Source organism: Mesoplodon mirus (genome assembly GCF_964341445.2).
Source record: "Mesoplodon mirus genome assembly, chromosome: 7".
Lineage (NCBI taxonomy): Eukaryota > Metazoa > Chordata > Mammalia > Artiodactyla > Ziphiidae > Mesoplodon > Mesoplodon mirus.
The window spans coordinates 140,350,624-140,374,887 of record NC_138983.1 but is presented as its reverse complement, the minus strand read 5'-3'; the positions used below and the strand labels follow the sequence as shown (position 1 = coordinate 140,374,887).

At 49.9% G+C, this 24,264-nt stretch overlaps 1 protein-coding gene across 1 annotated transcript in view; it reads left to right on the top strand.

The window, feature by feature from the left end:
• NCAPD3 (non-SMC condensin II complex subunit D3) overlaps nucleotides 1-24,264 on the top strand; it is a 60,616-nt gene that overhangs the window by 33,700 nt on the left and 2,652 nt on the right. Inside the window, exons 17-32 of the mRNA XM_082626854.1 lie at nucleotides 350-541; nucleotides 866-963; nucleotides 1,060-1,175; nucleotides 4,498-4,605; nucleotides 6,672-6,786; nucleotides 6,887-6,997; nucleotides 9,743-9,981; nucleotides 10,633-10,712; nucleotides 16,873-17,010; nucleotides 17,150-17,283; nucleotides 17,465-17,664; nucleotides 19,868-19,978; nucleotides 21,533-21,715; nucleotides 22,176-22,336; nucleotides 22,480-22,619; nucleotides 23,430-23,507. Coding sequence (XP_082482980.1) covers nucleotides 350-541; nucleotides 866-963; nucleotides 1,060-1,175; nucleotides 4,498-4,605; nucleotides 6,672-6,786; nucleotides 6,887-6,997; nucleotides 9,743-9,981; nucleotides 10,633-10,712; nucleotides 16,873-17,010; nucleotides 17,150-17,283; nucleotides 17,465-17,664; nucleotides 19,868-19,978; nucleotides 21,533-21,715; nucleotides 22,176-22,336; nucleotides 22,480-22,619; nucleotides 23,430-23,507 — 2,204 coding nt within the window. The remainder of the gene's footprint in view (nucleotides 1-349; nucleotides 542-865; nucleotides 964-1,059; nucleotides 1,176-4,497; nucleotides 4,606-6,671; nucleotides 6,787-6,886; nucleotides 6,998-9,742; nucleotides 9,982-10,632; nucleotides 10,713-16,872; nucleotides 17,011-17,149; nucleotides 17,284-17,464; nucleotides 17,665-19,867; nucleotides 19,979-21,532; nucleotides 21,716-22,175; nucleotides 22,337-22,479; nucleotides 22,620-23,429; nucleotides 23,508-24,264) is intronic.

Genomic DNA, 24,264 nt, shown 5'->3' with positions numbered 1-24,264 from the left:
TGTTTGTCACTAAAACCCTGTAGACTCTGCGTGTACCTGTTATTGGTAACTTACCCCATATGTTTGCCTAGAAATTTTAGAGGGTCTCAAGTGAACTATGAAATTTTATTATTTTCTTTAAACATAAATACTTTATGGGCAGGGGAGGGGTAACTATACCTTATTCCGTGTAATAATAATTAGAAAGATACCTAGTTTGCTATCTGATGAGCCACTAGCCAGGAGCCTCTGTTTGCATGTTTTCTCTGCCAGAATCCTGCGGCAGAAGTTGATACCCTTCACCGAGGGGCAGGTCTGAACAGTTTTGTGTATTTACAGTTGCAATTCTGCTTTCTCATCTTTTTTCCAGCCGCTATTTAGATAAGGCTTTTCACGTCTGGTCCAAGAAAGATAAGTTCTCCTCCACTTTTGTAAACAATGTGCTCTCCCACACTGGCAAGGAGCACTCTGCCCCGGCCTGGATGCTGCTCTCCAAGATTGCTGGCTCGTCACCCACGCTGGACTACACCCAAATCATGAAGGCCTGGGAGAAAATAAGCAGGTTCGCATGCTTGTGATTTAGCTGCCACCAGACACGAGAGAGTCTTGGAAACAAAACTCATGTCTTAAGAAAGTGGGCTCTTTCATAGCTGTTAATATACACAGATCTTTTCTTTAAATTCTGGCGTAAAAACAAACATGAAAAAAAGAATCACTTTTAGGCTTTCATTGTCCAAGTACATTAAGTGCCTTAATGCTCCCCAACTCGACTCCTAAACCATGCCACCCTACTTCCTCCAATACTGATAATCCAGAAGAAAAGTATTTTGTTGGCAGCAACTTTTACTTTGGTTCTGTACTGATATTTCTTCTGCCCTTTCCACAGGCAGCAGGACCCCAATGCAGACACCTTAGGGCACATCCTCTGTGTTATCCGGCATATTGCAAAGCATCTTCCTCAGAGCACCCGGAACAAGGTGACAGGTGAGTGTCTACCGGAGAATCGTGAAAAGGCTTTGCCTTTCACTTTATATATATTTTTAAGAGTTAAACTTCAAGGGAATTGACTCTCTTTTTTAGATGTTATCAAAAGTAAGCTGCATGGATTCTGGTGGTCACCAAAGTTGATCAGCCCAGCTGTTGATACTTTGCAAGGACTCTGTAGGGCATCTGCAGAGACGCCAGCGGAGGAGCAGGTACGCTACAGACTCTCCTGGGTGTGTCTGTCTTTTGTCTGTACGTGGACATAACGCTCTGCCTTGAAGCTGGGGGCGTGTTCTCCGCAGAGAACCTGGAAGGGTGGGTGGTCCCCAGCAGTTAGTTCTCCAAGGAAGCACCTACGTGACAAGCAGTTGACATTCCCCAAGAAGATCTTGGCTGCTGAAGACACACAGCTCCTTTAGGAGGTCACCTCCTTGGTTCTGGGTACCAGTGTCTTCTAGGAAGCACACCTGCCAGACACCTGTTTCCAAGATCGAATCTGCAAGGTTGTCTTTTAATCATCGTAACCTCGGTGCTCACAATAGCCTGTTAGACCCTCCTCCCTCACTCCAAGGATGTGTAAGCGGTTTCCTCCTAGTCACAGCTTCCCTCCAGACCAGAAGATTTCTGATTAGTCATCATCCTGTCACCCTAGTATCTCTTGTCCCCAGAGTTCCCAGAGCCTCCTGCTGACATTCCCTGTGGATTCATCATCACAGCTCCAAACCAGCGTTCTGTGTGACACAGAGGGTTACTTTGACTCCCCAAAAGCTATCCATTTAAGTATCTCTAATGATAAATTATCTTACTACCATGTATTCAGTTTTTATCATGAAATATACTCCTAGACAGTGCTAGTCATAATAAAAAATTTTAGGACTGGGGGTTATTAATGATTTTAGAAGTCAAAAATTAAATAATTGCTGAAATATATTTAAATCTCCCAGAATAAAAACATTATTGTTTCATGTGCCACCTTCCTAAGCTTCATTTTCTTGTATAAGTTCTTTTTAAAAAGTCCTTTCCTGATAAGTTAACCATTGTAGTAAGACAATATACTGTAACTTTTTTGCTTAAGACTTAAAACAGGTTGAAATTTAGTTAATTAAAAATGCCCAGCTCTTTCTGTGTCTGGTGTTTTCCTGGCATAAACCTTTTGGCACTTCTTGGTGAAGGGGATACTTGCTTTATTTGATTTTCTGTTTATCTCTGATCCAAGAAAGTGTATGAAAAACTTTTAAATAAGGAACCATTACCTAAGTAGGGAGCATATTTGAATAGCAGAAAACGGGTAAAAACAAAACAAAAAGCTGATGATGAGGAACAAATGCTGTAGGAAAGAATGGAGGTTCTGTGGCAGAATGTGAGGGCGCCGTCCCCCAAGTGTCTGCGGCACGTCGCTTGTTAGTGCGGAGCCAGGCCTGCACCACGGGCCCCGCTTCCCGGGCCAGTGTGGCTCCCCAGCACTGGCTGGAGGGGGTCTGCACTGGGGGGAACCAGGGCCGTAACGACTAACTGTTTGCCCACCACCAGCCACAGTCATTAGAACAGTAAGTTGTGTCATTGTTGGTCTGGGGGGAAGGCTGAGTTCTCATCAAACATAGAAACTGAGACCCAGAAGGGAGAGGAACTCACTGCTGGTTAGGAGAAGGGCAGGGTGTTAGCTTTGCCAAGACCACCTCCCTTGGTGGTGGGCAGTGGACTAGGGCCCTGAGACTTCCCGGAATCTCAGGATACTTTCCATCCAAGTGACCAGAAACGTACTTGTGCTTCTTTTCTCTGTAAATGAATGTCCTGTATTTTACGGAGAAAAACAAGTTACCCAAAGAAGAGGCCGTCGAGATGTAGCTCGACGGCAGCACGCGTGAGAGGCTTGGTCTTTGGGCACCGTTGCTCTCTGCAAGCTTGGTGTGAGCTGATGGCATGGTGAGGCCGTCGTTGACGAAGTGGGTGCAGGTGTGGACTGTGGGGGTAGAGACCGCGTCTGGAACAGGTGCTCGTCCTGCTGCCTGTACGCTCAAGTCTAAGGCCACGTGCTGCCATTCTGTCTCAGTCACAGCCGTTCAGAGAACGTGGAGGAGACCAGAGGGATGTATCCAAGGAGAGCGGTCAGCAGGGTGACTGAGCAGGCTGGCCGGGAGCGCTGAGGGCCTGGTATGTTTAGCTGGAGAGGAAGTGTGGGGAGGCCGGCTGCCTGGCTAAATACACATGAATGAAGGACCCAAAGGACAGAGACCTGGATTTATTTGGCGTCACGGAGCACTGATTTCGACCAGTGGGTGGAAATTGCAAGGAGACAGATTGTGCCCAACTGAAGAAAAACTGTACTGAGGTCTGCCTAGAGTGGACAGACTTGCCTCTGGACACGTCTCTCTGGTCAGTGGGAGTCACACTGGAAGCGTGACAGGAGCCCCTGCATGGAGAGAGCCCAGGGCGGGCTGGCTGGCAGCTCGCCCAGACTCTGAGGTCTTCCTCTCACTAGCAGCCGGGCGCCGGGCCTAAAGGACTCAGCCAGGCTGGGACAGAGCACGTGCATTTCAGAAGCTCCGGGTTGTGCAGTCTGTTAACATCTTAAGTGCAGTCATTTTTGTAAAGCGTTAATAAAGACAATAGCTTTGACACATTTTAGGCCGAGTCAGACTACAGATGTCTGGATTGTGATGATGGTTTGCCAGCAATTTGGCAAACTTAGAGTACCGTCTTGTGGTATTGCTGCTGGGCACTCCCTGGGGTATGGTTCACACTGCCCCTTCCTAAGGCACCTGCCGCATAGTGTGGGAGACCTACACGTTAACCTGTAATCCCAATGGCTTAGAATAATTCCTGAAACAGAAGCGAGTGTCTGGTAACGTGGCGGTCCTGGGGTGGAGCAACTCAGCTCAACCTGGGTGTGTAGGGACGGCCTCCTGGGGAAAGTGCCTTCCAGGTTATAGGGTGTGACCGAGCTCCTCACTTGGCCCATAAGCGTGGTGAGATGTGTGGGCCGGAGGTGGGACCCCCTTGAGGTCACTTTAACTAATAAGAGACTCTGAAAACTTCTCTCTAATGAATACATTTCAGGAGGCTAAAAACTGTTCTTTTTTATTCTATGTGTTTTTAAAATATACTCTTTATTACAGTAGTTAATTCACCATCTACATATGCCAGAAGAATTGCAATGTTTTTCTCTATTGGAGGACCACTGCTATTACAGATCTCTTATAAATTAGGGCAGTAGATCTTCCTAAATAGATGTCTTTCCCTCTTATAGGGCAAATGTAACAACAGAAAGAAAGATAATACATAAATATATATGTTTGTAGTAAATATAGCTTATTACAAAGAGCATACATAAGTGTTCTTCGTGAATTCCACTTAGCCAGTTCGCATTGCCAGATTGCTAAAAGAGCAAAGATGCAAAAGCATGATGGCTGGGGTTTCCATGGCTTGCGGTTTATGCATTTGAAGGCCGTAGAGTTTCTTGTGAGCAAGTTGTGTGTCGCGGGCATTCTGATGGATGCGTGGTGCCCTTCAGAGATGGCCTTTGCCTTGCCGCAGGGATTACTGGTGCAGGCGTGCGGGGACGTGCTCTCCGCCTGTGTGCGCTGCCTCTCCGACATAGTTCTGAAGGAGGACGGGACCGGGAGGATGAACGAAGACCTGGCGGTGAGTAGCTGCTGCTCTTAGTGTCCTCCTCTCCTCCTCGTGTCGGCTGGGCCTGTAGACGGCTGTGTGAGGTGCGTTTTCAATACTCTTAGCAAGAAAAGGATTTTCCTAGCCTGGGGCTTACTCTTTTTTTAGAAGAATTTTTTATCGGTGACCTATTCATTTTTCTCTCCCATACTTATCATCTGGGGGAAAATGATGGTAAATCCTTCTACCAGTTGGGTCCTGTGAGATTCCTGATCCGACAGGGAAAACACAGTGTGTGTTGTGAGCTCAGAAGTAATAAGGTGAGAAAAGAGTAAAGTGAGCATCCTCTTTGTTCTTTTGGCTTGTTGGTTTGATGTTTTTTTAAAAAATGTGTCTGGCAAGCTGTTTGAATATCAGACTATAGAACAGCTCCCAGGTCATGTCTAAAACAAATGAGATATTTGAAAGCTGGAGAAGCTGCTGCCCTGGGAGCAGTGAGATTGTGTGGCATGCACCCTGCTTTAGAAATTGTGCCATGAAGAGGTGCCTTTGAGCCAGTGAACTCAGGGCCCGTTTTCTGGTTCAAGTAGCTGACTGTCAACAGAACGTGGTGATTCTGATTCCAGCATCTGACAGTGTCCCATAAGGGCAAACATGAGCTGCTTTTTGATGCCCTTCAGAGTAGGCCATCATTTTGCCAAAAGTGGTCACTTTCCTTGTCTGTTTGAAACTTAGTAAAGCACTTCCTTCTGTGTCCAATTCCTGCTTCGCCCCCTCGCACCTGGACCTGGGGATTGATGGCCGTGTTCAGATTTGTTGGAGGAGAAGGCCCTTTGTGCCAAGGCAGTAATACGGGCCCAGTTCAGTAATAAAAATATCCTGATCCACGAGAACCCAGATGTTTTGGGTCAGAGGTCACGATGTTTAGAGTGGTCCCGACCCGGGATTTCTCTGGAGGGTCTTGCTCCGCTAATTTGTCTGGGATTCCCTACCCAATCTAAGAAAAACGCTTATTATGACCAGTGAGTTTTCCCCGCTAAGATTTTTTTTTTCCTGTTAAATATGTCACCACAATTTACCTTTTGGTCAAAATATAGAGAGAAGTTTGCCCTATATATATTGTTTACTTCACTCTTTAAATATAATTCAAATGTGCCGCTAATCCACTGAGATACAGTGTGTTCAGTTCTTTTTAAACACACACATCCTTATTATTAGCTTTTTTACTCTTAAAAAGCCTTTTATTCAACATTTTACTGTTTATTTAGCATCACCCTTGTATTTTTACGATTAAAAAAATAAGTATCAACTGTTCATCTGAAGGTCCTTAATAAAGACACAGTAGTGGTGGCTTGAGGAAGCAAGTTCTCACAAGTTTTGGAAGGAGTCTTACTAGTAAGCTAAGCAGGAGAACAGTTTGGAAGTGAGTTTAAAGCGTGCAACAGGCTATATGCCCTCTCACCCCGCACGTCCCCTCTGAGGAGGCAGAACAGTGTCCCAGGATGCCAAGGTGTCCATCAGAGCTGATGCAAACAGGAAGGGACTAGGTCAACATAAATGTGTAGGAATAGTGCGATCAACCTTGATGACATTCAGAGGTTTTAACAGATGTAGGCAGTCATTAAACACATTGATCGTATATATTGACATGAAAGGATGCCTGATACTGAAATTTAGAATCACAAACTTCAACCTAGTGTGATTGGCAAGTGTGTGAGAAAAGCAAACATGAAGCCCTGTGACTATAAAAGTACTTTGAAAAGAAAGTCATACAGAAAAACAAGGATGGTGTCTGTGGGCGGCGGTATTGTAAGTCAGCTGTTCCGTGTCCCCACTTACCCGGAAGCACCGAGGTCCCCTCTGCTGTCATAGCACCCCTTTGACTTGCAGGCGTATCTAGATATAGATGATAAACCTATACAGTCACCCTAGTTGAAGCAGTGACTGGGTTTTTACAATGGCTGTGTGGTGTTGTGGGGAAAAAACCCAGCCATTTAATTTGGGGGGCAGAAAAAGTACTCCACTGACATGGCCTTAACCTAGCTAGAGTTCGTTTTTCTTTTGCCTTATTCTTACTGCAAAACCAATTCTCTTTGCAGGTGAAGTACATTTTCACCTTAGGAGACGTAGCCCAGCTCTGTCCAGCCAGAGTGGACAAGAGAGCCTTCCTGCTGATGCAGTCCATCCTGGCTGCTTCTGCCAGCGCGGAGCATTGTAAGGCCCTTGGCGTGCCTTCTGCACCTGCTGCCTCGGGGCTGGGTTTGCCCTGTAGCAGTGCAGCAAGACCTCTTCTCCCTTCCTTTCCCTCCTGTAGTGACCACGTCGGACCCAGGCGGCAGTGAGGCCACATCCTCCCAGCCCATCTCCCAGTTCCAGGGCTCTGTCATGCCCTCTGTGATCAGAGCACATGCCGTCATCACCTTGGGTGAGTAAGGAGACACGGGGCAGTCTCTCCACGTGTGCTTTTTAATTTATAAGCTTGTAAGCTCGGGAGGTAACTGTAGGAGCACCCAGCTCTGCAGGACACTCCCTGTTTAATTTATTACCATCAAACCTGTGGGGTTTTTTTATACTCATAATGTAGCACCATGAAGTCTGTTCTTCAAGAGCTGTATTCCAGGCACTGCACTAAGTTCTGGGAATGAAGACATAAGTTTGCAGTTCACATCATAAAGAGATGGTTTATCTTAGAGGAGAGCATAGGCAGAACACTCTGTGACATAAATCACAGTAAGATTCTTTTTTTTTTTGCGGTACACAGTCCTCTCACCGTTGTGGCCTCTCCCGTTGTGGAGCATAGGCTCCGGATGTGCAGGCTCAGCGACCATGGCTCACGGGCCCAGCCGCTCCGTGGCATGTGGGATCCTCCTGGACCATGGCACGAACCCATGTCCCCTGCATCGGCAGGCGGACTCCCAACCACTGCGCCACCAGGGAAGCCCAGTAAGATTCTTTTTGACCCACCTTCTAGAGAAATGGAAATAAAAACAAAAATAAACAAATGGGACCTAATGAAACTTAAAAGCTTTTGCACAGCAAAGAAAACCATAAACAAGACAAAAAGACAACCCTCAGAATGGGAGAAAATATTTGCAAATGAAGCAACTGACAAAGGATTAATCTCCGAACTTTACAAGCAGCTCATGCAGCTCAATATCAAGAAAACAACCCAATCCAAAAATGGGCAGAAGACCTAAATAGACATTTCTCTAAAGAAGATATACAGATTGCCAACAAACACATGAAAGGATGCTCAACATCACTAATCATGAGAGAAATGCAATCAAAACTACAATGAGGTGTTACCTCACACCAGTCAGAATGGCCATCTCAAAAAATCTACAAACAGTAAATGCTGGAGAGGGTGTGGAGAAAAGGGAGTCCTCTTGCACTGTTGGTGGGAATGTAAATTGATACAGCCACTATGGAGAACAGTGTGGAGGTTCCTTAAAAATCTAAAAATAGAACTACCATACAACCCAGCAATCCCACTACTGGGAATATATCCTGAGAAAACCATAATTCAAAAAGACACACGTGGGCTTCCCTGGTGGCGCAGTGGTTGAGAGTCTGCCTGCTGATGCAGGGGACACGGGTTCGTGCCCCGGTCTGGGAAGATCCCACATGCTGCGGAGCGGCGAGGCCCGTGAGCCATGGCCGCTGAGCCTGCGCGTACAGGAAAAAAAAAAAAAGACACATGCACCCCAATGTTCATTGCAGCTCTATTTACAATAGCTAGGACATGGAAGCAACTTAAGTGTCCGTGGACAGATGAATGGATAAAGAAGATGTGGCACATATATACAATGGAATATTACTCAGCCATAAAAAGAAGCAAAACTGAATTATTTGTACTGAGGTGGATGGACCTAGAGTCTGTCATACAGAGTGAAGTAAGTCAGAAAGAGAAAAAATAGTGTATGCTGGGCTTCCCTGGTGGCGCAGTGGTTGAGAGTCCGCCTGCCGATGCAGGAGACACGGGTTCGTGCCCCGATCCCGGAAGATCCCACATGCCGCGGAGCGGCTGGGCCCGCGAGCCATGGCCGCGGAGCCTGTGTGTCCGGAGCCTGTGCTCCGCAGCGGGAGAGGCCACAGCAGTGAGAGGCCCGCGTACAGCAAAAAAAAAAAAAAAAAAAAAAATAGTGTATGCTAACACATATATATGGAATCTTAAAAAAAAAAAAAAAGGTTCTGAAGAACCTAGGAGCAGGACAGGGATAAAGACCCAGGCATAGAGAATGGACTTGAGGACCTGGGGAGGGGGAAGTGTAAGCTGGGACGAAGTGAGAGAGTGGCATGGACATATATACACTACCAAATGTAAAACAGATAGCTAGTGGGAAGCAGCCACATAGCACAGGGAGATCAGCTCGGTGCGTTGCGATGACCTAGAGAGTTGGGATAAGGAGGGTGGGAGGGAGACGCAAGAGGGAGGGGATGTGGGGGTACATGTATACATATGTATAGCTGATTCCCTTTGTTATAAAGCAGAAACTAACACACTGACACACAAAAAGAGACAGTTTATTTGATACTTTCCATGACCTCACACTGTTGTTTATCTTAAGACCGACTTCTGTCAGTATTTGCAAAAAAATTTTGAATTTTCTTTGTGATTGTGTATACTCAACACGAGTTACGAATTTTTGGTAATAATGGTTATTTTTCAAAAATCTCAGAAGTGTAAATAAGAGCAAAATGTTCCCCAGACCAGAAAAAAAACACAAACACAAAACTCAACAACAGCTTTCCTTCTTCTAACTATGAACAAGAAATGAAATAAATGACATGATTATGTATTCACTTAGCTCAAATTTCAAGTTCATCATTAAACTTTTCAGCTTCTATCAATTATGTGTATAATCAAAAGTAAAAAATATCATCGGTTACATTTTATTGGTCATTTTCCAGGTAAGTTGATAACTCCAAAATTCAGATGTTGACTTTAAAAGGAAGTGAAGGAACATCTCAGAGTGTCTGTCTCATGAAACCTGGGGGTATTTGACGCTTCTTAATATTTAGTATGGGTCTGTCTGCCTTAGATTTTTTGTTGTGATTGTTGATGTGAAGTTTTAACTGATTAAATAAAATCCATAGCAGTATACAGCTGGAGGAAATGTGAGGCAGAGGCTGAGAGTAGAGTCAGCGTGTCTTTCTTTCTTGACGGCAGGGAAGCTGTGCTTGCAGCATGAGGATCTTGCAAAGAAGAGCATCCCGGCCCTGGTGCGGGAGCTGGAGGTGTGCGGGGATATGGCCGTGCGCAACAACGCCGTCATTGTCCTGTGCGACCTCTGCATCCGGTACACGGTCATGGTGGACAAGTACATCCCCAACATCTCTGTGTGTCTGAAGGACTCGGACCCCTTCATCCGCAAGCAGACACTCTTCTTGCTCACTAACCTCCTGCAGGTGCGCATGAGGGCTCGCCTGGCCGGCTGCTCCTGTTGGGGGTCTGAGCAGGGTAGGAGTCGGGCTGCACTGTAGGAGAGGCACAGGTATTTGCTCACGTGCAGTTTCACATACCACTCTTCTGACGTTCTGATCAGACATTTAAACAGATGATTACTTCCTAATATTCCTTCTGGGTGTTTGTTCAGAGATCCCGTTGTGCAGGGTGAAGTTTGTTTTCACAAGTAAACAGCACGTAGAGAAAAGTACGTATAGACGAGTAAGTCTGGTTCCGATTCTGTGAACAGTCGGTGTTCCCAGACAGACCTTCGTCGTTTGTACAATGAGGACCCTCGTGCTTGCCCGGGTGACCTTGCAGACATGCTCCGAGAGCCTGCAGAGACACGTCTGTGTGGACAGAGCTCAAGAGCGCGTGTGTAGCCTGATGCGAGGGGAAAATGCTATTTGATCTTTAAGTGAGTTGTGTGTCTGTTCTGATGCGTCCCTGCCCTCACTGTCTCGTGCGGGGTGCAGCCGCCTCCCTGCAGGCAGGGGCGCTGAGTCACGGTCGGGCTCTCCTGCCCACACTCTCCCATATGAGCGCTCACAGCCCCAGGGACAGGGCTGTGTGCTGAGGCCCCTTTAAGCATGAGCCTTTGTTCTCTCGAGCAGGAGGACTTCGTGAAGTGGAAGGGCTCCCTGTTCTTCCGGTTCGTCAGCACACTGGTGGACCCACACCCAGACATCGCCAGGTGAGTCTTTTTCCTCACGCCAGCCAGCCGAGTGATTGGCCTAGTTTCTGGAAAAGATCTCTTTTTCTTTAAAATTGGTTTAGAATTGCGTTATTTAGGATTTAGTGAGCTTTTGGCAGTTGCCAGAAAATTAGCCAATTTTTAAAATACTAAGCTGTGTAACAAAGCTTTAGTTTTCACATAAATTTAAAAACAAAAAACAAAGAAGCCCTTGTACAGATTGACCATCGAATAATCCCAGCACTGACCACATTTGCTGACACTTTTTTCTTCCAAACGGGGGAGTGAAGAGCAGTGTGAGCCTCTGTCGTGGTCAGCTGTCAAGAGCAGAAGCCAGTAACTGTTGACTTCTAGGCCAGTATAGTAAGAGTTCAGACTTTCTCCTAAGTGCAGAAACTGTAAGGAAGAAATTCTAGGGATTAACACAATTGCTCAGTGTGAAATCATAGTGTGTAGTTTACAAGGCTCCTTGGAAATGGGTATTTCCCAAGAATTGGAAGGCAGGGGGACTGCCTTGCCACTGTTAATTCTTCCCCTTCTATAATTAAAGATTTATTTTCAAGGGGTTTAGAAATGATCTCACAGAATTTGCTAACCTTGATTATATTATATGAGTAACTCTTTTTAAAGCAAGTCTGCAGTTGGAAAATAGAATGTTGAATGCATGGCAGAAGCTACCACAGTTGGGAAGAGGTCTTTACAAGATTCATTAACTATAAATAGCATATAGTAATGGGTCCCTCTGGTTCTAAATATGGTCACCAGTGGTTTACTCTAGTTCCACGGAAGGATTTCTGTTTGGTTTCCTTTGGGTATATTTTTCCAAGGAGAAACATTTTACGCAGTAAACTGGTAGAAGGTTAACATCCTAATTAGCATGTCTAGAGTCAGAGAGGAAAAAGCTAAGGCTGCTATGCTTTCTTTTTCTGTGTATATTTGGGAAAGGGATGGGGCAGCTAGCTGTGCCGTGCCCTCTCACCTTCCCCCTCTGCCCCAGGCCAGCCCTGCAGCCCGTGTGCCACATGCGGCCCAGGAGCAGGCAGGAGCACCAGTACTGGGGGGCTTTGGGAGGACACACCCGGGAGGGGAGGGTGGGTGTTTAACCTGCACGTCGGTGTCTTCCCCTTGCGTCAGCTCCTCCACATGTATGTTACGGCCTTGTTCGCTCGGTAGACCACATGCAGGGCCTGTTCCACAGGTGATGAGAGCGTGCGTCAGAAGGAAACTAGGACAGGCAGACATCTCCACCGTAGTGAGAAAACCAGTACTTCTGGTAGCATTTTATCCCTCCCCCTTAAATCTTTCCATTTTATCCCTGCTTTCTGGATTTGTTTGAACCATGGTAAAAATGTGGAGCATGATTTGAAAAGCTTTGAAAAACTAAACCTGTCCTCTATTTTTAGGCCAAAGGTCAGGCCTATCTGCTTACTTTAAACACATTAATTTTTCCATGTGTGTCTGCTAAGACAGCTCTTCCCAAGAGACTATATAGCGGCAGAGCCCTGTGAATTTATTTTTGGTCCAGGTGGTGGATTTCCTGGCAATTCTGGCATGAACAAAATTGCATGACATTTTTAAAATTAATTTTTATTGGAGTATAGTTGATTTACAATGTTGTGTTAGTTTCTGCTGTACAGCAAAGCGAATCAGTTATACATATATGTATATCCACTCTTTTTTAGATTCTTTTCCCCTATACGTCTTTAGAGAGTATTGAGTAGAGTTCCTGTGCTATACAGATCCTTAATAGTTATCTGTTTTATATATAGTAGTATGTGTATGTGAAGCCCAATCTCCCAGTTTACCCCTCCCCTTGTTTTCCCCCTTGGTAACCATAAGTTTGTTTTCTACATCTGTGACCCTTTCTGTTTTGTAAATTCATTTGTACCATTTTTTTTTAGTTCCACCTGTACGTGATATCATGATATTTGTCTTTCTCTGTCTGGCTTACTTCAGTCAGTATGACAATCTCTAGGTCCATGCATGTTGCTGCAAATAGCGTTATTTCATTCTTTTTCATGGCTGAGTAATATTCCACTGTATATATGTACCACGTCTTCTTCGTCCATTGCTCTGTCCATGGACATTCAGGTTGCTTCCATGTCTTGGCTATTGTGACTAGTGTTGCAATGAACAGTGGGGTGCATGTATCTTTTCGAATTATGGTTTCCTTGCACAACATTTTTAATTGGTCCTGTAAACCCCCAATATGAGGACTACAGAATTGTATGACCTGTTTCCTCGTGTGTCCACTAGGTGGTGCCCGTGTAGCACAGCAGTCTGGGTGATGGCCAGGTGGCAGCTGGGCTGTTTCAGGAGAGCTGGGCAGATGCTCTGGGCCTGCAATAAGGCAGGGGCCGGAGGGGTTTAGGGCAAGATGGTGACTACAGTGATGGGCCGTGGAGATAGAGAAGGAAGTAAGGCATAGTTGGCTTGGTTTGGGAGAAAAAGGAGGAATTGAGGATCCAGAGGGCTCCACGCAGGATACGTGAGGGGATGAGGGAGTCAGAAAGCTGCATGGGTCGGCAGGTGAGGGTGGGTTGTCGGACCTCAGAAGTGGGGGCTCCGGTGTTGTGACACACAGTCCTGGTGGGGGGCAGTCCCTGAGTCGATGAAGCCGGGGGACCAGGAGGCTGTGTGGACACTGAAAGGGCTCTGAGAGATTGTCCCAGGCCTTCTGGGCTGTTAGAACAAGTCCCACAGACTGGGCAGCCGATAAACAGCAGGAACTGCCCCTCCGCATTTGGAGGTGGAGAGTGTGAGGTGAGGCGCTTCCAGAGAGCAGACCTCTCACCCTGTCCTCACGGCACCGTGTTCTCAGGCAGCGGAAGGGAAGGAGGGACTCGGGCTTCGTTTATAAGACGCGCACCCCGTCAGTGAGAGCTCTGCCCTCGTGACCCAGTCACCTCCCAAAGGCCCTCCTCCTAACACCACCCCCTCGGGGGCTCGGTTTCCAACATAGGAATTCGGGGGATACAAACTGGGATTCAGACCATAGCAGCGATGTTGGGGTTTGGAATGGAGAAAACCAGGAAGTACTTACCGAGCAGTCAAAACAGGCGCGTGGCAGGAGCGTCGAGAGGAAAGGCCGAGCCTCACGTGAGCCTGGTGGAGGACGTGGTTTCTCACCAGCAGCCTGCCCTCTCCCTCTCCCGCACGTCCTGCCCCAGCCAGCTTTTGCTTCAGACCACTTTTGGCCACACATTCTGTACAGTTCCCATAACATCTGTGCACCTGGTAGAACACAGGCTTCCCGGAGAGGCAGGGGTGGTTTTGTTTACTGCTGTACCCCTCACATCTGAAACTGAGGAGACACTCAGTGGACGTTTGGTGAGTGAATGAATGAACGTGTGGGGGGAGTGTGGTCCTCATGCCTGGACTGTGGGCCCTTGGAGGACAGCCCGCTTGTTTATGAAGAGGAGGGACAGAGTGGGAAGCAGCCGACACGTTGTGGAACCAGGACCACAGAGCATACAACGGGAAGATGGCAGGTGGGAAAAGACCAGGGAAGCGAGCCCAGGGTGACAGTGATGAGGGCCGGGGAGCGAGGGGGCGTGGGTCAAAGTCAGCGTGGATGCAGTGAATTGATCCTGGTATGGATGGGTCTGAGCCCCCGTGCCAGTCTGAGAACGGCCGAATCAGGACTATGAGTCTATCCACAGCGGCCTTCGCTGAGCAGATGCCTGCTTCAGAGTAGCATTTGCTCGGGAAGACATCTGAAAGAAGTGGGATTTTTATGATTCTTGTTAAATCTAAAAGAGGAGGGACTTCCCTGGTGGTCCAGTGGTTAAGACTCCAAGCTCACAATGCAGGGGTCCCGGGTTTGATCCCTGGTCAGAGAACCAGATCCCACATGCATGTCTAAGAGCTCACATGCTGCAACTAAAAGATCCCGCGTGCTGCATCTAAGACCCGGCGCAGCCAAACAAATTTTTTTTTTTTTTTTTAATCTAAAAAAGGAAGTGACCAGACGGCTCTTCTCTTGTGGCCTCGTTGGGCTGATTGAAACCGAGACTTGGATTCTTAGTATTACTCGGGATTAGCTGGCCTTTCATTCTGTTTTACGTATGAGACGCTTCCTGCCGTGTGAAATCTGCAGTGTCCCCGACTTGGTGGTTTGTTGTGTGTGGTCCCTGTTAACTGTCCTGCAGGGCGAGGAGAGTGAGAAAGGGTGCCGGCCCCAGGAGGCATCATTAGGATGCTGGTTTCTTTTGTCAGCTGACAAACTAAAAAAACCGTCCCTCTTGCCCAGTTGGTCAAGCTGGAGGGGGATCTGTGAGTCTTAATGCAGTCAAGGCTGAATCTTGTCTTGTGGGTCCCAGTCACTGTGCAGCAGCAGGATTCGTGCTGGATTTTACCGCTGACCCGTGCACCTGTTCTCATGACACTTAGCTCCTGGACTTGATTTCAGCCCCAGTGTCCAAATCCTCCTTTGCATAATTTATGTTAAACTGTGGATTTTTTTTTTTTTTTTAATGGCTGCGTTGGGTCTTTGTTGCTGCCCGCGGGCTTTCTCTAGTTGTGGCAAGCAGGGGCTACTTTTCCTTGCCATGCGCAGGCTTCTCATTGTGGTGGCTTCTCGTTGTGGAGCACAGGCTCTAGGCGCATGGGCTTCAGTAGTTGTGGCACTCGGGCTCAGTAGTTGTGGCTAGTGGGCTCTAGAGTGCAGGCTTAGTAGTTGTGGCGCACGAGCTTAGTCGCTCCACGGCATGTGGGATCTTCCCAGACCAGGGCTTGAACCTGTGTCCCTTGCATTGGCAGGTGGATTCTAAACCACTGTGCCACCAGGGAAGTCCGTAAGCTGTGGAATTTCTTTGTACAGTTGTTTAAGCTGGTTATTCACCAGGGTGCTTGCCCATCAGTCACCACCTGTACATGTTCTTGACCTGAAGTGAGTAGATGAGCATTTGACATCACGTGGACGAGCCTAAAGCAGCCCGTCTTCGCGCAGAAGCATCGCTGGATTCTGTCTGGTTGTACGTATTCATAGGAATGACTTCCAAGGCTGGCAGCTATGAAAACCCTGGAAGTTAACCCGTGAAGGGTTAACTGTCATCAGATACCTCAGGGGTGAAGTCAGGTTGTTTCTTGGGGGATGTTTTTGCTTATTTAGTGGTTTTCTTCATGCGTGGTCACTGCTGGTTTAGCAGAGTAACCTTGTCAGGAAAGCCTGTTCTCTGGTCCTGTGGCCTCCGCCTCCAGCCTGCTCTAAGAGGCTGAGCAGGTTTGTGTGGAGTGGACCGAGGGCGCTTAACGGCGCTCAGGCCTCCTCCCCGGGGAATTCCCTTTGGTAGGTAGAGTTTTTGCTGTTCTGTGGTTGCAGGGTGTCAGGGTGAACAGTCAGAGGGTTGCTGTTGGCAGCAGGTCACTTCACTGTCGAGATCTCTGACCTGCCTCCTCTGACTCGTAGTGGGTGTGTGTGTGCTGTGAACAGACTGATTTTATCCTTAGCTTGGAGGAGAGCATCGGGGGAAGGGGCTCTCCTGGCGTCCGCGCGTCCCAAGGCCAAGAGCAGAGTGCTCAGACTGTGCTTGTTGCTGCTCCTCCCCCCAAGAGTGGCGGGGCTCCTGTAGGGTGGAAGTTCCTCTGAGCTTGAACAGATTGGTCTGGCCGGTGTGACCGGATCAGAGCCAGCCTCCACTGCCTCGGGTTGACCCCCAAGTGGAAGCCAGGCCTGGGTGTTCGCTCGCCTGTCTGCGTGTGCCTGCTTTGGGGTTGTGGGCGCTGGGCCCTACATGTCCCTCTGCATCCTGGGTCGAGCGGTTGCTGCCTGTGGCAGGTCCTTGTCCTGCTGACCCGAACTAACCTGCTCTTGTGCTTAATCCCAGTGCTCAAGAAGGTTCAGAGTTCAAGTTGGGGTGGGAGGGTGACGTTCACTCCCGGTGGTCGTAGCCAGCGGGTCCACCTAAAGGAGCGGTTTTGACGGGGCGGGAGTGGGGAGTCCTGCGTGTGAGGTGTAGCTGAGTGACAGCGGCCTGTGAGCTTTGCAGGGAGAGCTGGTGGTGAGACCTGGGTTCACAGGGCAGGGTGGGCCAAGGAGCCGAGTGACGGGAGTGCAGCTGTCGCCCACCCTCTCCACGGTCCCCTCTGTTGCAGGGTCTTGGTGTGACTTAGAGGCTGTCTCCCAGTAGCACACGGTACCCTGTCCCCTTCTCCGCAGCACTGGGAAGTTCTGCCTGGCCCACCTTCTGCTGAAGAGGAACCCTGCCATGTTTTTCCAGCACTTCATCGAGTGCATCTTCCACTTCAGCAGCTACGAGAAGCATGAGAAGTACAACAGGTTCCCCCAGTCGGAGAGGTCAGCGCGGCTGGGGCGGGGTGCGGGGAGACGGGCAGCACCACCTCCTGGGCGTGCGGGTGGCTCCAGCTGCCGTTGGAAGTGAATTCCTCTCGGCCTCGCCCACGGGCAGTGCTCAGAGGGTCCTGTTCTGCCCTAGAGAGAAGCGGCTGTTCTCACTGAAGGGGAAGACAAACAAGGAGAAGCGGATGAAAATCTACAAGTTCCTCCTGGAGCACTTCACAGATGAGCAGCGGTTCAACATCACTTCCAAAATCTGCCTGAGCATCCTGGGTAGGACTGGCCGGCGTGGGGGATGAGACGTGTGTGAAGGACCCAGCTGCCCTGCAGCCAGGGGCCCGTTATGTCCTTGGCCGTCAGCTGTGCCGTACAGACCGACGGACCACCGGCTGTGCATCCCCCCTTGCCCCGTCCCCGGCAGCGTCTCTCAGAAGCCCATCTCTGCTTCTTCCAGCGTCCTTTGCCGACGGCGTCCTGCCCCTGGACATGGAAGCCAGCGAGCTGCTTTCGGACACGTTCGAGGTGCTCAGCTCAAAGGAGATCAAGCTGCTGGCGATGAGGGCTAAACCAGACAAGGACCAGCTCGTGGAGGAGGAGGACCTGGCCCTGGCCAACGTGGTCATGCAGGAGGCACAGAAGAAGCTCATCTCCCAGGTGAGTGTGCTGCTCCCTAAAGGGGCCTGTGCGCCCCCTGCCCCGAGTCCTGGGTGTCTGTCAAGGCCCCGCCTCATTCTTCCCAGCGGCCTCAACGCTCACCTGGGGGGTGCTGCTCTCCACCTGCGCCTGTGGCTCCAGCGGCTCCCGCAAGCCTGGACCTGCAAGCCTGTGGCCTGGCTGTGCTGCGGGCATCTCAGGCAGAATCAGTCATCTCTCCTTCCTCCTACGTGTCTCTCTCATCATGGTTCCCAGGGGCTCTGTTGTGGAGAAGGGCACCTTTATCTGCCAAGTTACCCTAAAGGGAGCCTGAGTCTGGCAGGCCAGGCACAGAGCACTGCTTGGCCAGTGCGTGCGAGGATTGGGATTCGAACAACAGCTGTGGTGCTCACCAGGCCCAGGTTCTGGTACCGAGCCTGCATTGCCACCTGAGCCCTGAAGCCTTCTGAGCCCAAAGGAGTGGACTTTGGTCACATCCAGTATGTACCCAGGTCCTGTTCATTCATCCCACAAATATATCTGTCTCACGTTCCCACTAGCTCCGCATTTATTTAACCTGTACCATTTCCATCTCTTGTTTCTTTTTGTTCTGGGCTGTGCACCGCCTTGCTGCCAGGGTAATCTTTCTTAAGTGCAAATTGGATCATTTTATTCTCCTGCTTTAAATAGACTGAGGCAGAGGGGGAGCAGGGCACTTTTGGGGCCATGGATCGTGGGGGATTATCTAGATGCAGTGTTGGTTACTCAGCATATACTTGTGCCAAAACTCGTTCATCTGTTCACATAACACGGGTAAATGTTGTGGTAGGTAAGTTACACCTCATCAATGATATCTTTAATAAGTGGGTTGGTGGCTTCCTGTCACCTTCTGGATAAATTCCCAATTCTTCTTCAAGGCACACAGAACTCCTGTGTGCACAGCATGCCCTTCCCTCCGCGCCTCGTCCCATCCCTCCAGTCCGCTGACTCTCGGCCTCCCTGGAGATGTGCTCTCCTGCCCTGTGCCTTTGCGTGCTGCCGCTTCTGCCCAAGGTGCCCTGTCCCACCCCGTCCTCCCCTGCTGCCACCCAGTCCCTACACGTCCCAAAGGTTTTCCCTGATGCACACCCCGCCCTGCTCCTTCCCTCTTAGGCATCCCCCTTCCAAAGTCCCTTAACACCTGCCACTCGTCACCTGGCCACACGTTGTAATGCACAGCCTGGCCTAGAAGTAACTTGAAGGCAAGAGATCTTGGCCTCATTTCTATAGCCTTGGAGGTTAACCTTGTGTCTGGAAGAGAGAAGGTGTTGGATGATATTTGTGGAGTGAATTCATTTAAGCCATTTTTTAAGGCTATCCCTATACTTAGCCTCTGCTCAGACTCATCTTTATTAAATTATTTATTCCTTTAGTCTTTGCCCTCCTGTTTCAAGAACTCTGATAAGACTTTTTAGAAATGAGTGGATTACAAGTAAGGAACATATAGTAGTGACTTTAAATGAGAAAAAGAATAATTTTCAGATTCAGAATGATAGTCTTGCATATGTGGGTTACTGTAATGAGTTATTTTTAATTCTAAGAGATTTAGTGCAGACCTTTGTGGTTGTTCTTGGTGAAGACTGCGAAGGCACTGTGTAAATACCCAGCACATTCTAAATGTGTGCAGAGTTACAGAGGGGGACACGCAAAGTGTCTCCAGGCCTGGCCCCTCCCGCGTCACCCTCCCACCTGTGGGCACGTGGATGTCCCCAGTCCCAGGGAGGATGTTGAAAGGAGGGGCCCAGCGAGGAGCCAGGGGTCCGTGGTGGGTTGTGGGGAGGTTTGGAGCTTGTGTCAAGTTCTTCATTCAGTTGTCCCTTAAGCGGTGTAGGGGCTGGGGCACCGACACCCCGCCCTTCCCACGTAGTTGAAAATCTCTGTAACTTACAGACCGGGGTTGATCAAGGGTTAACTGTATTTCTAGTTTCTTTTTCTTGTTTAGAAATAAGAATAGTACTTGTCTGCATCCTGCTTTACAAAGCCCTCTTAGCATTTTGAGGTAATGGTTTTACAGTCTCCCCGGCTGAGGTGGCGTTCCTCTCCAATCCCAAGAATCATATCAAAAATAAAAAGTAAACTTAGGTCGTGTATGAGATCGGCCACGCAGGCAGAATTAGGCTGAGGGAAAGTCTTTGTCTTTCAGAACTTTGTGCATCTCAAACAGTCTTTGTTTGTGTTACCACAGGTTCAGAAGAGGAATTTCATAGAAAATATTATTCCGATTATCATCTCCCTGAAGTCTGTACTAGAGAAGAATAAGATCCCAGCTCTGCGGGAACTCATGCACTATCTCAGGGTAAAGATGGCCTTGGGATTTGTGGTTGGTGCTACGCCCCCATTGGTTACTCAGGATGTCCCGCAGTCCTGACCGTGGGTGCATCCGGGCTCGGAGCTGTGCCCCAGGCCGGCCTTTGACTGGGGGAAAGACACATTGACTCCGCAGGTTCCTCAGAAGCTGGTCCTGCCTTTTTCGGGCAGTTGAGTCTGTGTCCTTGCTGACAATTACATTCAGTTTTGAAGCTTCTCAGCTGCGGCCACAAGCAGAGCCCTCGTCTTAGTTCACTCGCGTGGGATAAAGTGGAAATGCTCATCGTTTAATTCAGGACTCTTACCTCCAACGCTGTCTCTGGGTTCCCAGTCGGGAGATGGTGCCCAGAGCAGTGGCTTTGGGGCGTCCTGACCCTGGTCTACGCAGGGGGGCACGTGTACATGCAGAGCGGACGTAAATGAGGCCTCAGGCCTCTCTGCAGAATCTTTCAATTAGAAAGAAATGCAGCATTTTTTTCCTTTTTGTTTACACTAGGCTATTTTCTTCCTCAAAAAATGCTAAGCATCATTTTTTTCCACAGAGGGCTCTGAAAGAATTAGATTGAATGATTTTTCAAATATCTCTTTATCCTACAGAAGTGAAGGTGGGAAAGACAGGCTGACTGTGGAGAAAATGAGGACTTCAGGTCACTCATGTTTTTCTTGCCCTGCTAAACCTCAGAGAGGAATAAAAAGAGCTTAGGTCCTAGGTAGACTCTTTAAACACGTGAGGAAAGTAAGTCCCCGTTTCTGAGCGCACACCGAGCACGGCCACACGGCTTTAACCGAGGAGGGTGGCATGGCTTCGTGTGGACCCCATCGGAGCAGCTCCCGCCGTCCTCTCCTCCATCTGGGAGCCCTGGGGCGGCTGGAGGACTAGGCGGATCTCATCCCCTAATGGTTGGGGCCACAGTAGATCTTTTCTCCCTCCAACATGTTAGGGAAAATGGTTTCTTCCTTAAGGCAGAGGCTGGGTCCTGGCATCCGTCCTTAAGACCTGAGAGCGTCCTCACCCTGATGTGCTCACAGCCTCTGTCAGGATGTACACATGGCTCCGAGCCGCAGCTGCATCCCCTGAGAAAGCCAGTGTGGACAGCTCCCTGTGGCCGGCTCCAGTCAGGACACTGTGTGTTGCCCGCTCCACAACCTCTGGCTGGGATTCCTGAAGGGCTGCCTCGTGGCACCACAAGACCCTTTGAACTGGTGGTGACCCAGAGCCGAGCCAGGCTGCCCAGATACACCTCCACCCCCATCCAGCTGTCAGGGCAGTTCTGTGCCCTGTGACGGGCTGCTTTAGGCTAAGAATGTGGGGTTCCGGGTTACCTGGCAGATACGCGGGAAGCGTCTAGGGGCTCAGGCCCCTGCTCGTGTGGTCAGTACAGTGCAGCCGGCACTTCCTGGGGAAATACCGTCAGGTTCACTCGTCGGTCGACGTAGTGGAAACCGCCTGGCCTCAGCACGTTCCTGTTTTTGAAGACGTCATGTGGGAGAGCTCATTCACTTATTCGAGAGAATGCTCACGGATGCCTTGGGTCTGTTTTAGGAGGTGATGCAGGATTACCGAGACGAAATCAAGGATTTCTTTGCGGTTGACAAGCAACTGGCCTCAGAGCTCGAGTACGACATGAAACGGTACCAGGAGCAGCTGGCCGAGGAACAGGAGCTGGCGAGGCAGGCCGATGAGGACAGGGCGGCCGCGAGCGCCCAGGGGGCGCAGGCCGGGCAGGTGGGTGGGCGGCCCCTCTCCATCTGCTCCATGCCACCCGCCTCCCCAGCATGTCCCAGCATGCACATGTGAGCGCGGTCGTCTGAGCGAGGCCCTGGGGTGGCTAGAGGCCGGAGGGTGGCTCAGTGTTCCCGTGTCCCGTGGACAGTATCGCCAAGGGCCTTCTCTCCGTCGCCCCCGCCCATCTGGCAAGTCACTGAGTCCCAGTATGGGGAGCGTGCAAGTTCCTGGAGAGCGAGGACCCTGCTGAGGGTCCTTGCTCTTTGATGGCAGAGAACCCGGTCTCCCCTGCAGCCCCCTCGGGGTGAGCTGCTCTCCCAGAATCCCTGACAGCCCTGTGAGTGCCGTGCCAGGCAGCTGCCGGGGGCATGGATCTGACACGGAACTGCTCAGAGAGGATAAACATTTCTTGATGTTAAGGGTTGGAAGATACATAGTCTTAATTTCTCTTCTGCAACAGGTTGTTCCAAGTTTGGAAATGCCAGCTCCTGCCGGCCGAGAAAATGGCACCGTGGGCACCGCCGCCAGCCAGCCGTCCACATCCAGGCCCCATGCTGCCCACATGCCTGCACCTCTGTCCCTGGATACCGGGCCACTGAAGAGGCTGGTGCCCAAAGCCAGGTGTGCAGGGCCGAGTCACCACGTCCCCAGAGGCACCTCCCAGGTCACCGTGAGCATTGTTCGCGTGTTGGCGCAGATTGGGCCCGAGGGAGGGTGAGGGCGCGTCTCGCCTCTGTGCTTCACTGGTGTCTTTGCGACAACAGGGCCATGTCGCCGAGCACCATCGCCATTCTGAATTCCGTCAAGAAGGCCGTGGAGTCGAGCGGCCGACATCGCGGCCGGAGCGTGGGGCTGCCACCCTTCACCATGTGTCCCGAGGGCCCAGGCGAGCCCACTGAGCGCGGTGAGTCCACCAGGCGGCTCCAGGGCTCTTGGAGACCCGGGCCCCCTTCTCCTTCCCCATCAAAGCATTTCTGTTTGTTGTCTTTAAGCAAGGGACTTTGGGGACTTGGGGTCACAGGGAGTAAAACAATCCTGTTTATGATGGAGGATCTGGAGAATGGGGTGATGTGGAGACCCAGCCGTAGCAGTGAGGTGTGTGTGTGGTTTTGTGTATGCAGTTGTGGTGGAGTTTGCGTGGCTTTGTAACTGTCCTGCACACAATCCCACGACCACAGCAACACGGGGAGGGTTTCTCGTCATCCTTCTGCAGTGCCTTGGCAGCCATGACGTGCTGCTCACCTGCCTGTTCCTGGAAATGTAGGTTTTCTCAACGTTTTGAAACAAATCACATCACAAAGAACATCCTGGAACGTGTAGTCCTGTATGTGTGTGATCTTTAGGGTTAACCCCCCTGGTCAAACTGTCATCTCCAGTTCCCCTCAGTGACACCCCTGCCGTGGCCCATGGGAGCCCAGGTCCTACAGAGAAACACTGGTTTCATAATTTTCCACTTTCTCTGCTGAGCTGTATTTGCTCTGCTGAGCAAAATTTTTCATTTTCATTTCCACTTGTTTGAATCCCAGTGAGAAAGGCCATTGTCTCTCATGTTTGTCATTTATTTGTATCTTTCTGAATTACCTCTTTAAAAGAATATTTTATTTGGGACAATAAGTGTGTTGTGTAGTTTGCAAGTGTTTTTTCTCATTGGAATGTTTTGTCTCTGGGGCTGTTTGGGTTTTCGGAGAGATAACGCTCCCCCATTTCATTCCAGTGTCCTCGCAGGGCTTGGAGCAGGAGTCCAGCGGAGCTCTTGACCTCATAACTAAACGGGCGATCAGCACCCCTGACCGTAAGTGCTTCGCGGGGACGAGCCGTTCTCCTGACTCTGCGGCAGGTACCGCATGTGCGGGGGTTGCAGCAGAGCTGCTTCAGCCACGTCGCGGGGCATCAGGTCAGACTGGGCACAGCTGACCGCCGACCTCTTCCAGGTGCTTTTACACCTGGTGACTCCTCAGGTGGCCAACACCTCAGGCCACCCGCTTCAGGGGCCAGGAGTCAGCGCTTGCGGCTCCGCGCGTCACTGCGGGCTGCCCGAGCGGGCTGAGGCCTCCCCTGCCGGCCGTGAGGAGAGCCTGTGACCTCTCTCCCACTGGGAGGTTTTTCTAACGTCCCGTGCTTTCCTTCTATTTAAAAATAGAGGTGAGTTAGAAGTGTGTTTATTCCTATTACTCGTTTTATATAGCCTATTATCTCAAAACCCATAAAAGCCATTATTTTGAGAAAATTACTGCAGTATGAAGAAACTCTGCCTGTCCGGAGTCTGTAGTATGTTTGCAAGGCCCCGCCTGGCGTGGCCCATGGGCCTCTGCCCATCTCCTGCCACCTGCCCCTGACTATGCACCCCAGGGTGGGCAGTCCTCCCAAGGGTGCAGGAGCCCCGCTCTCCTGGCATCCGCGTCCTGGGGCCCCTCCCCCGGCCATCACCCGTTCACTTCCAGAAGAAGCCCCGTTTGACCCTCAGAGTGGATGAGGTGCCCCTGGCACCACACTTGCAAGTCCTTCACCGTCCATGTGGCTTTGGTTTGTAACCGTTTGCTCTCCACCAT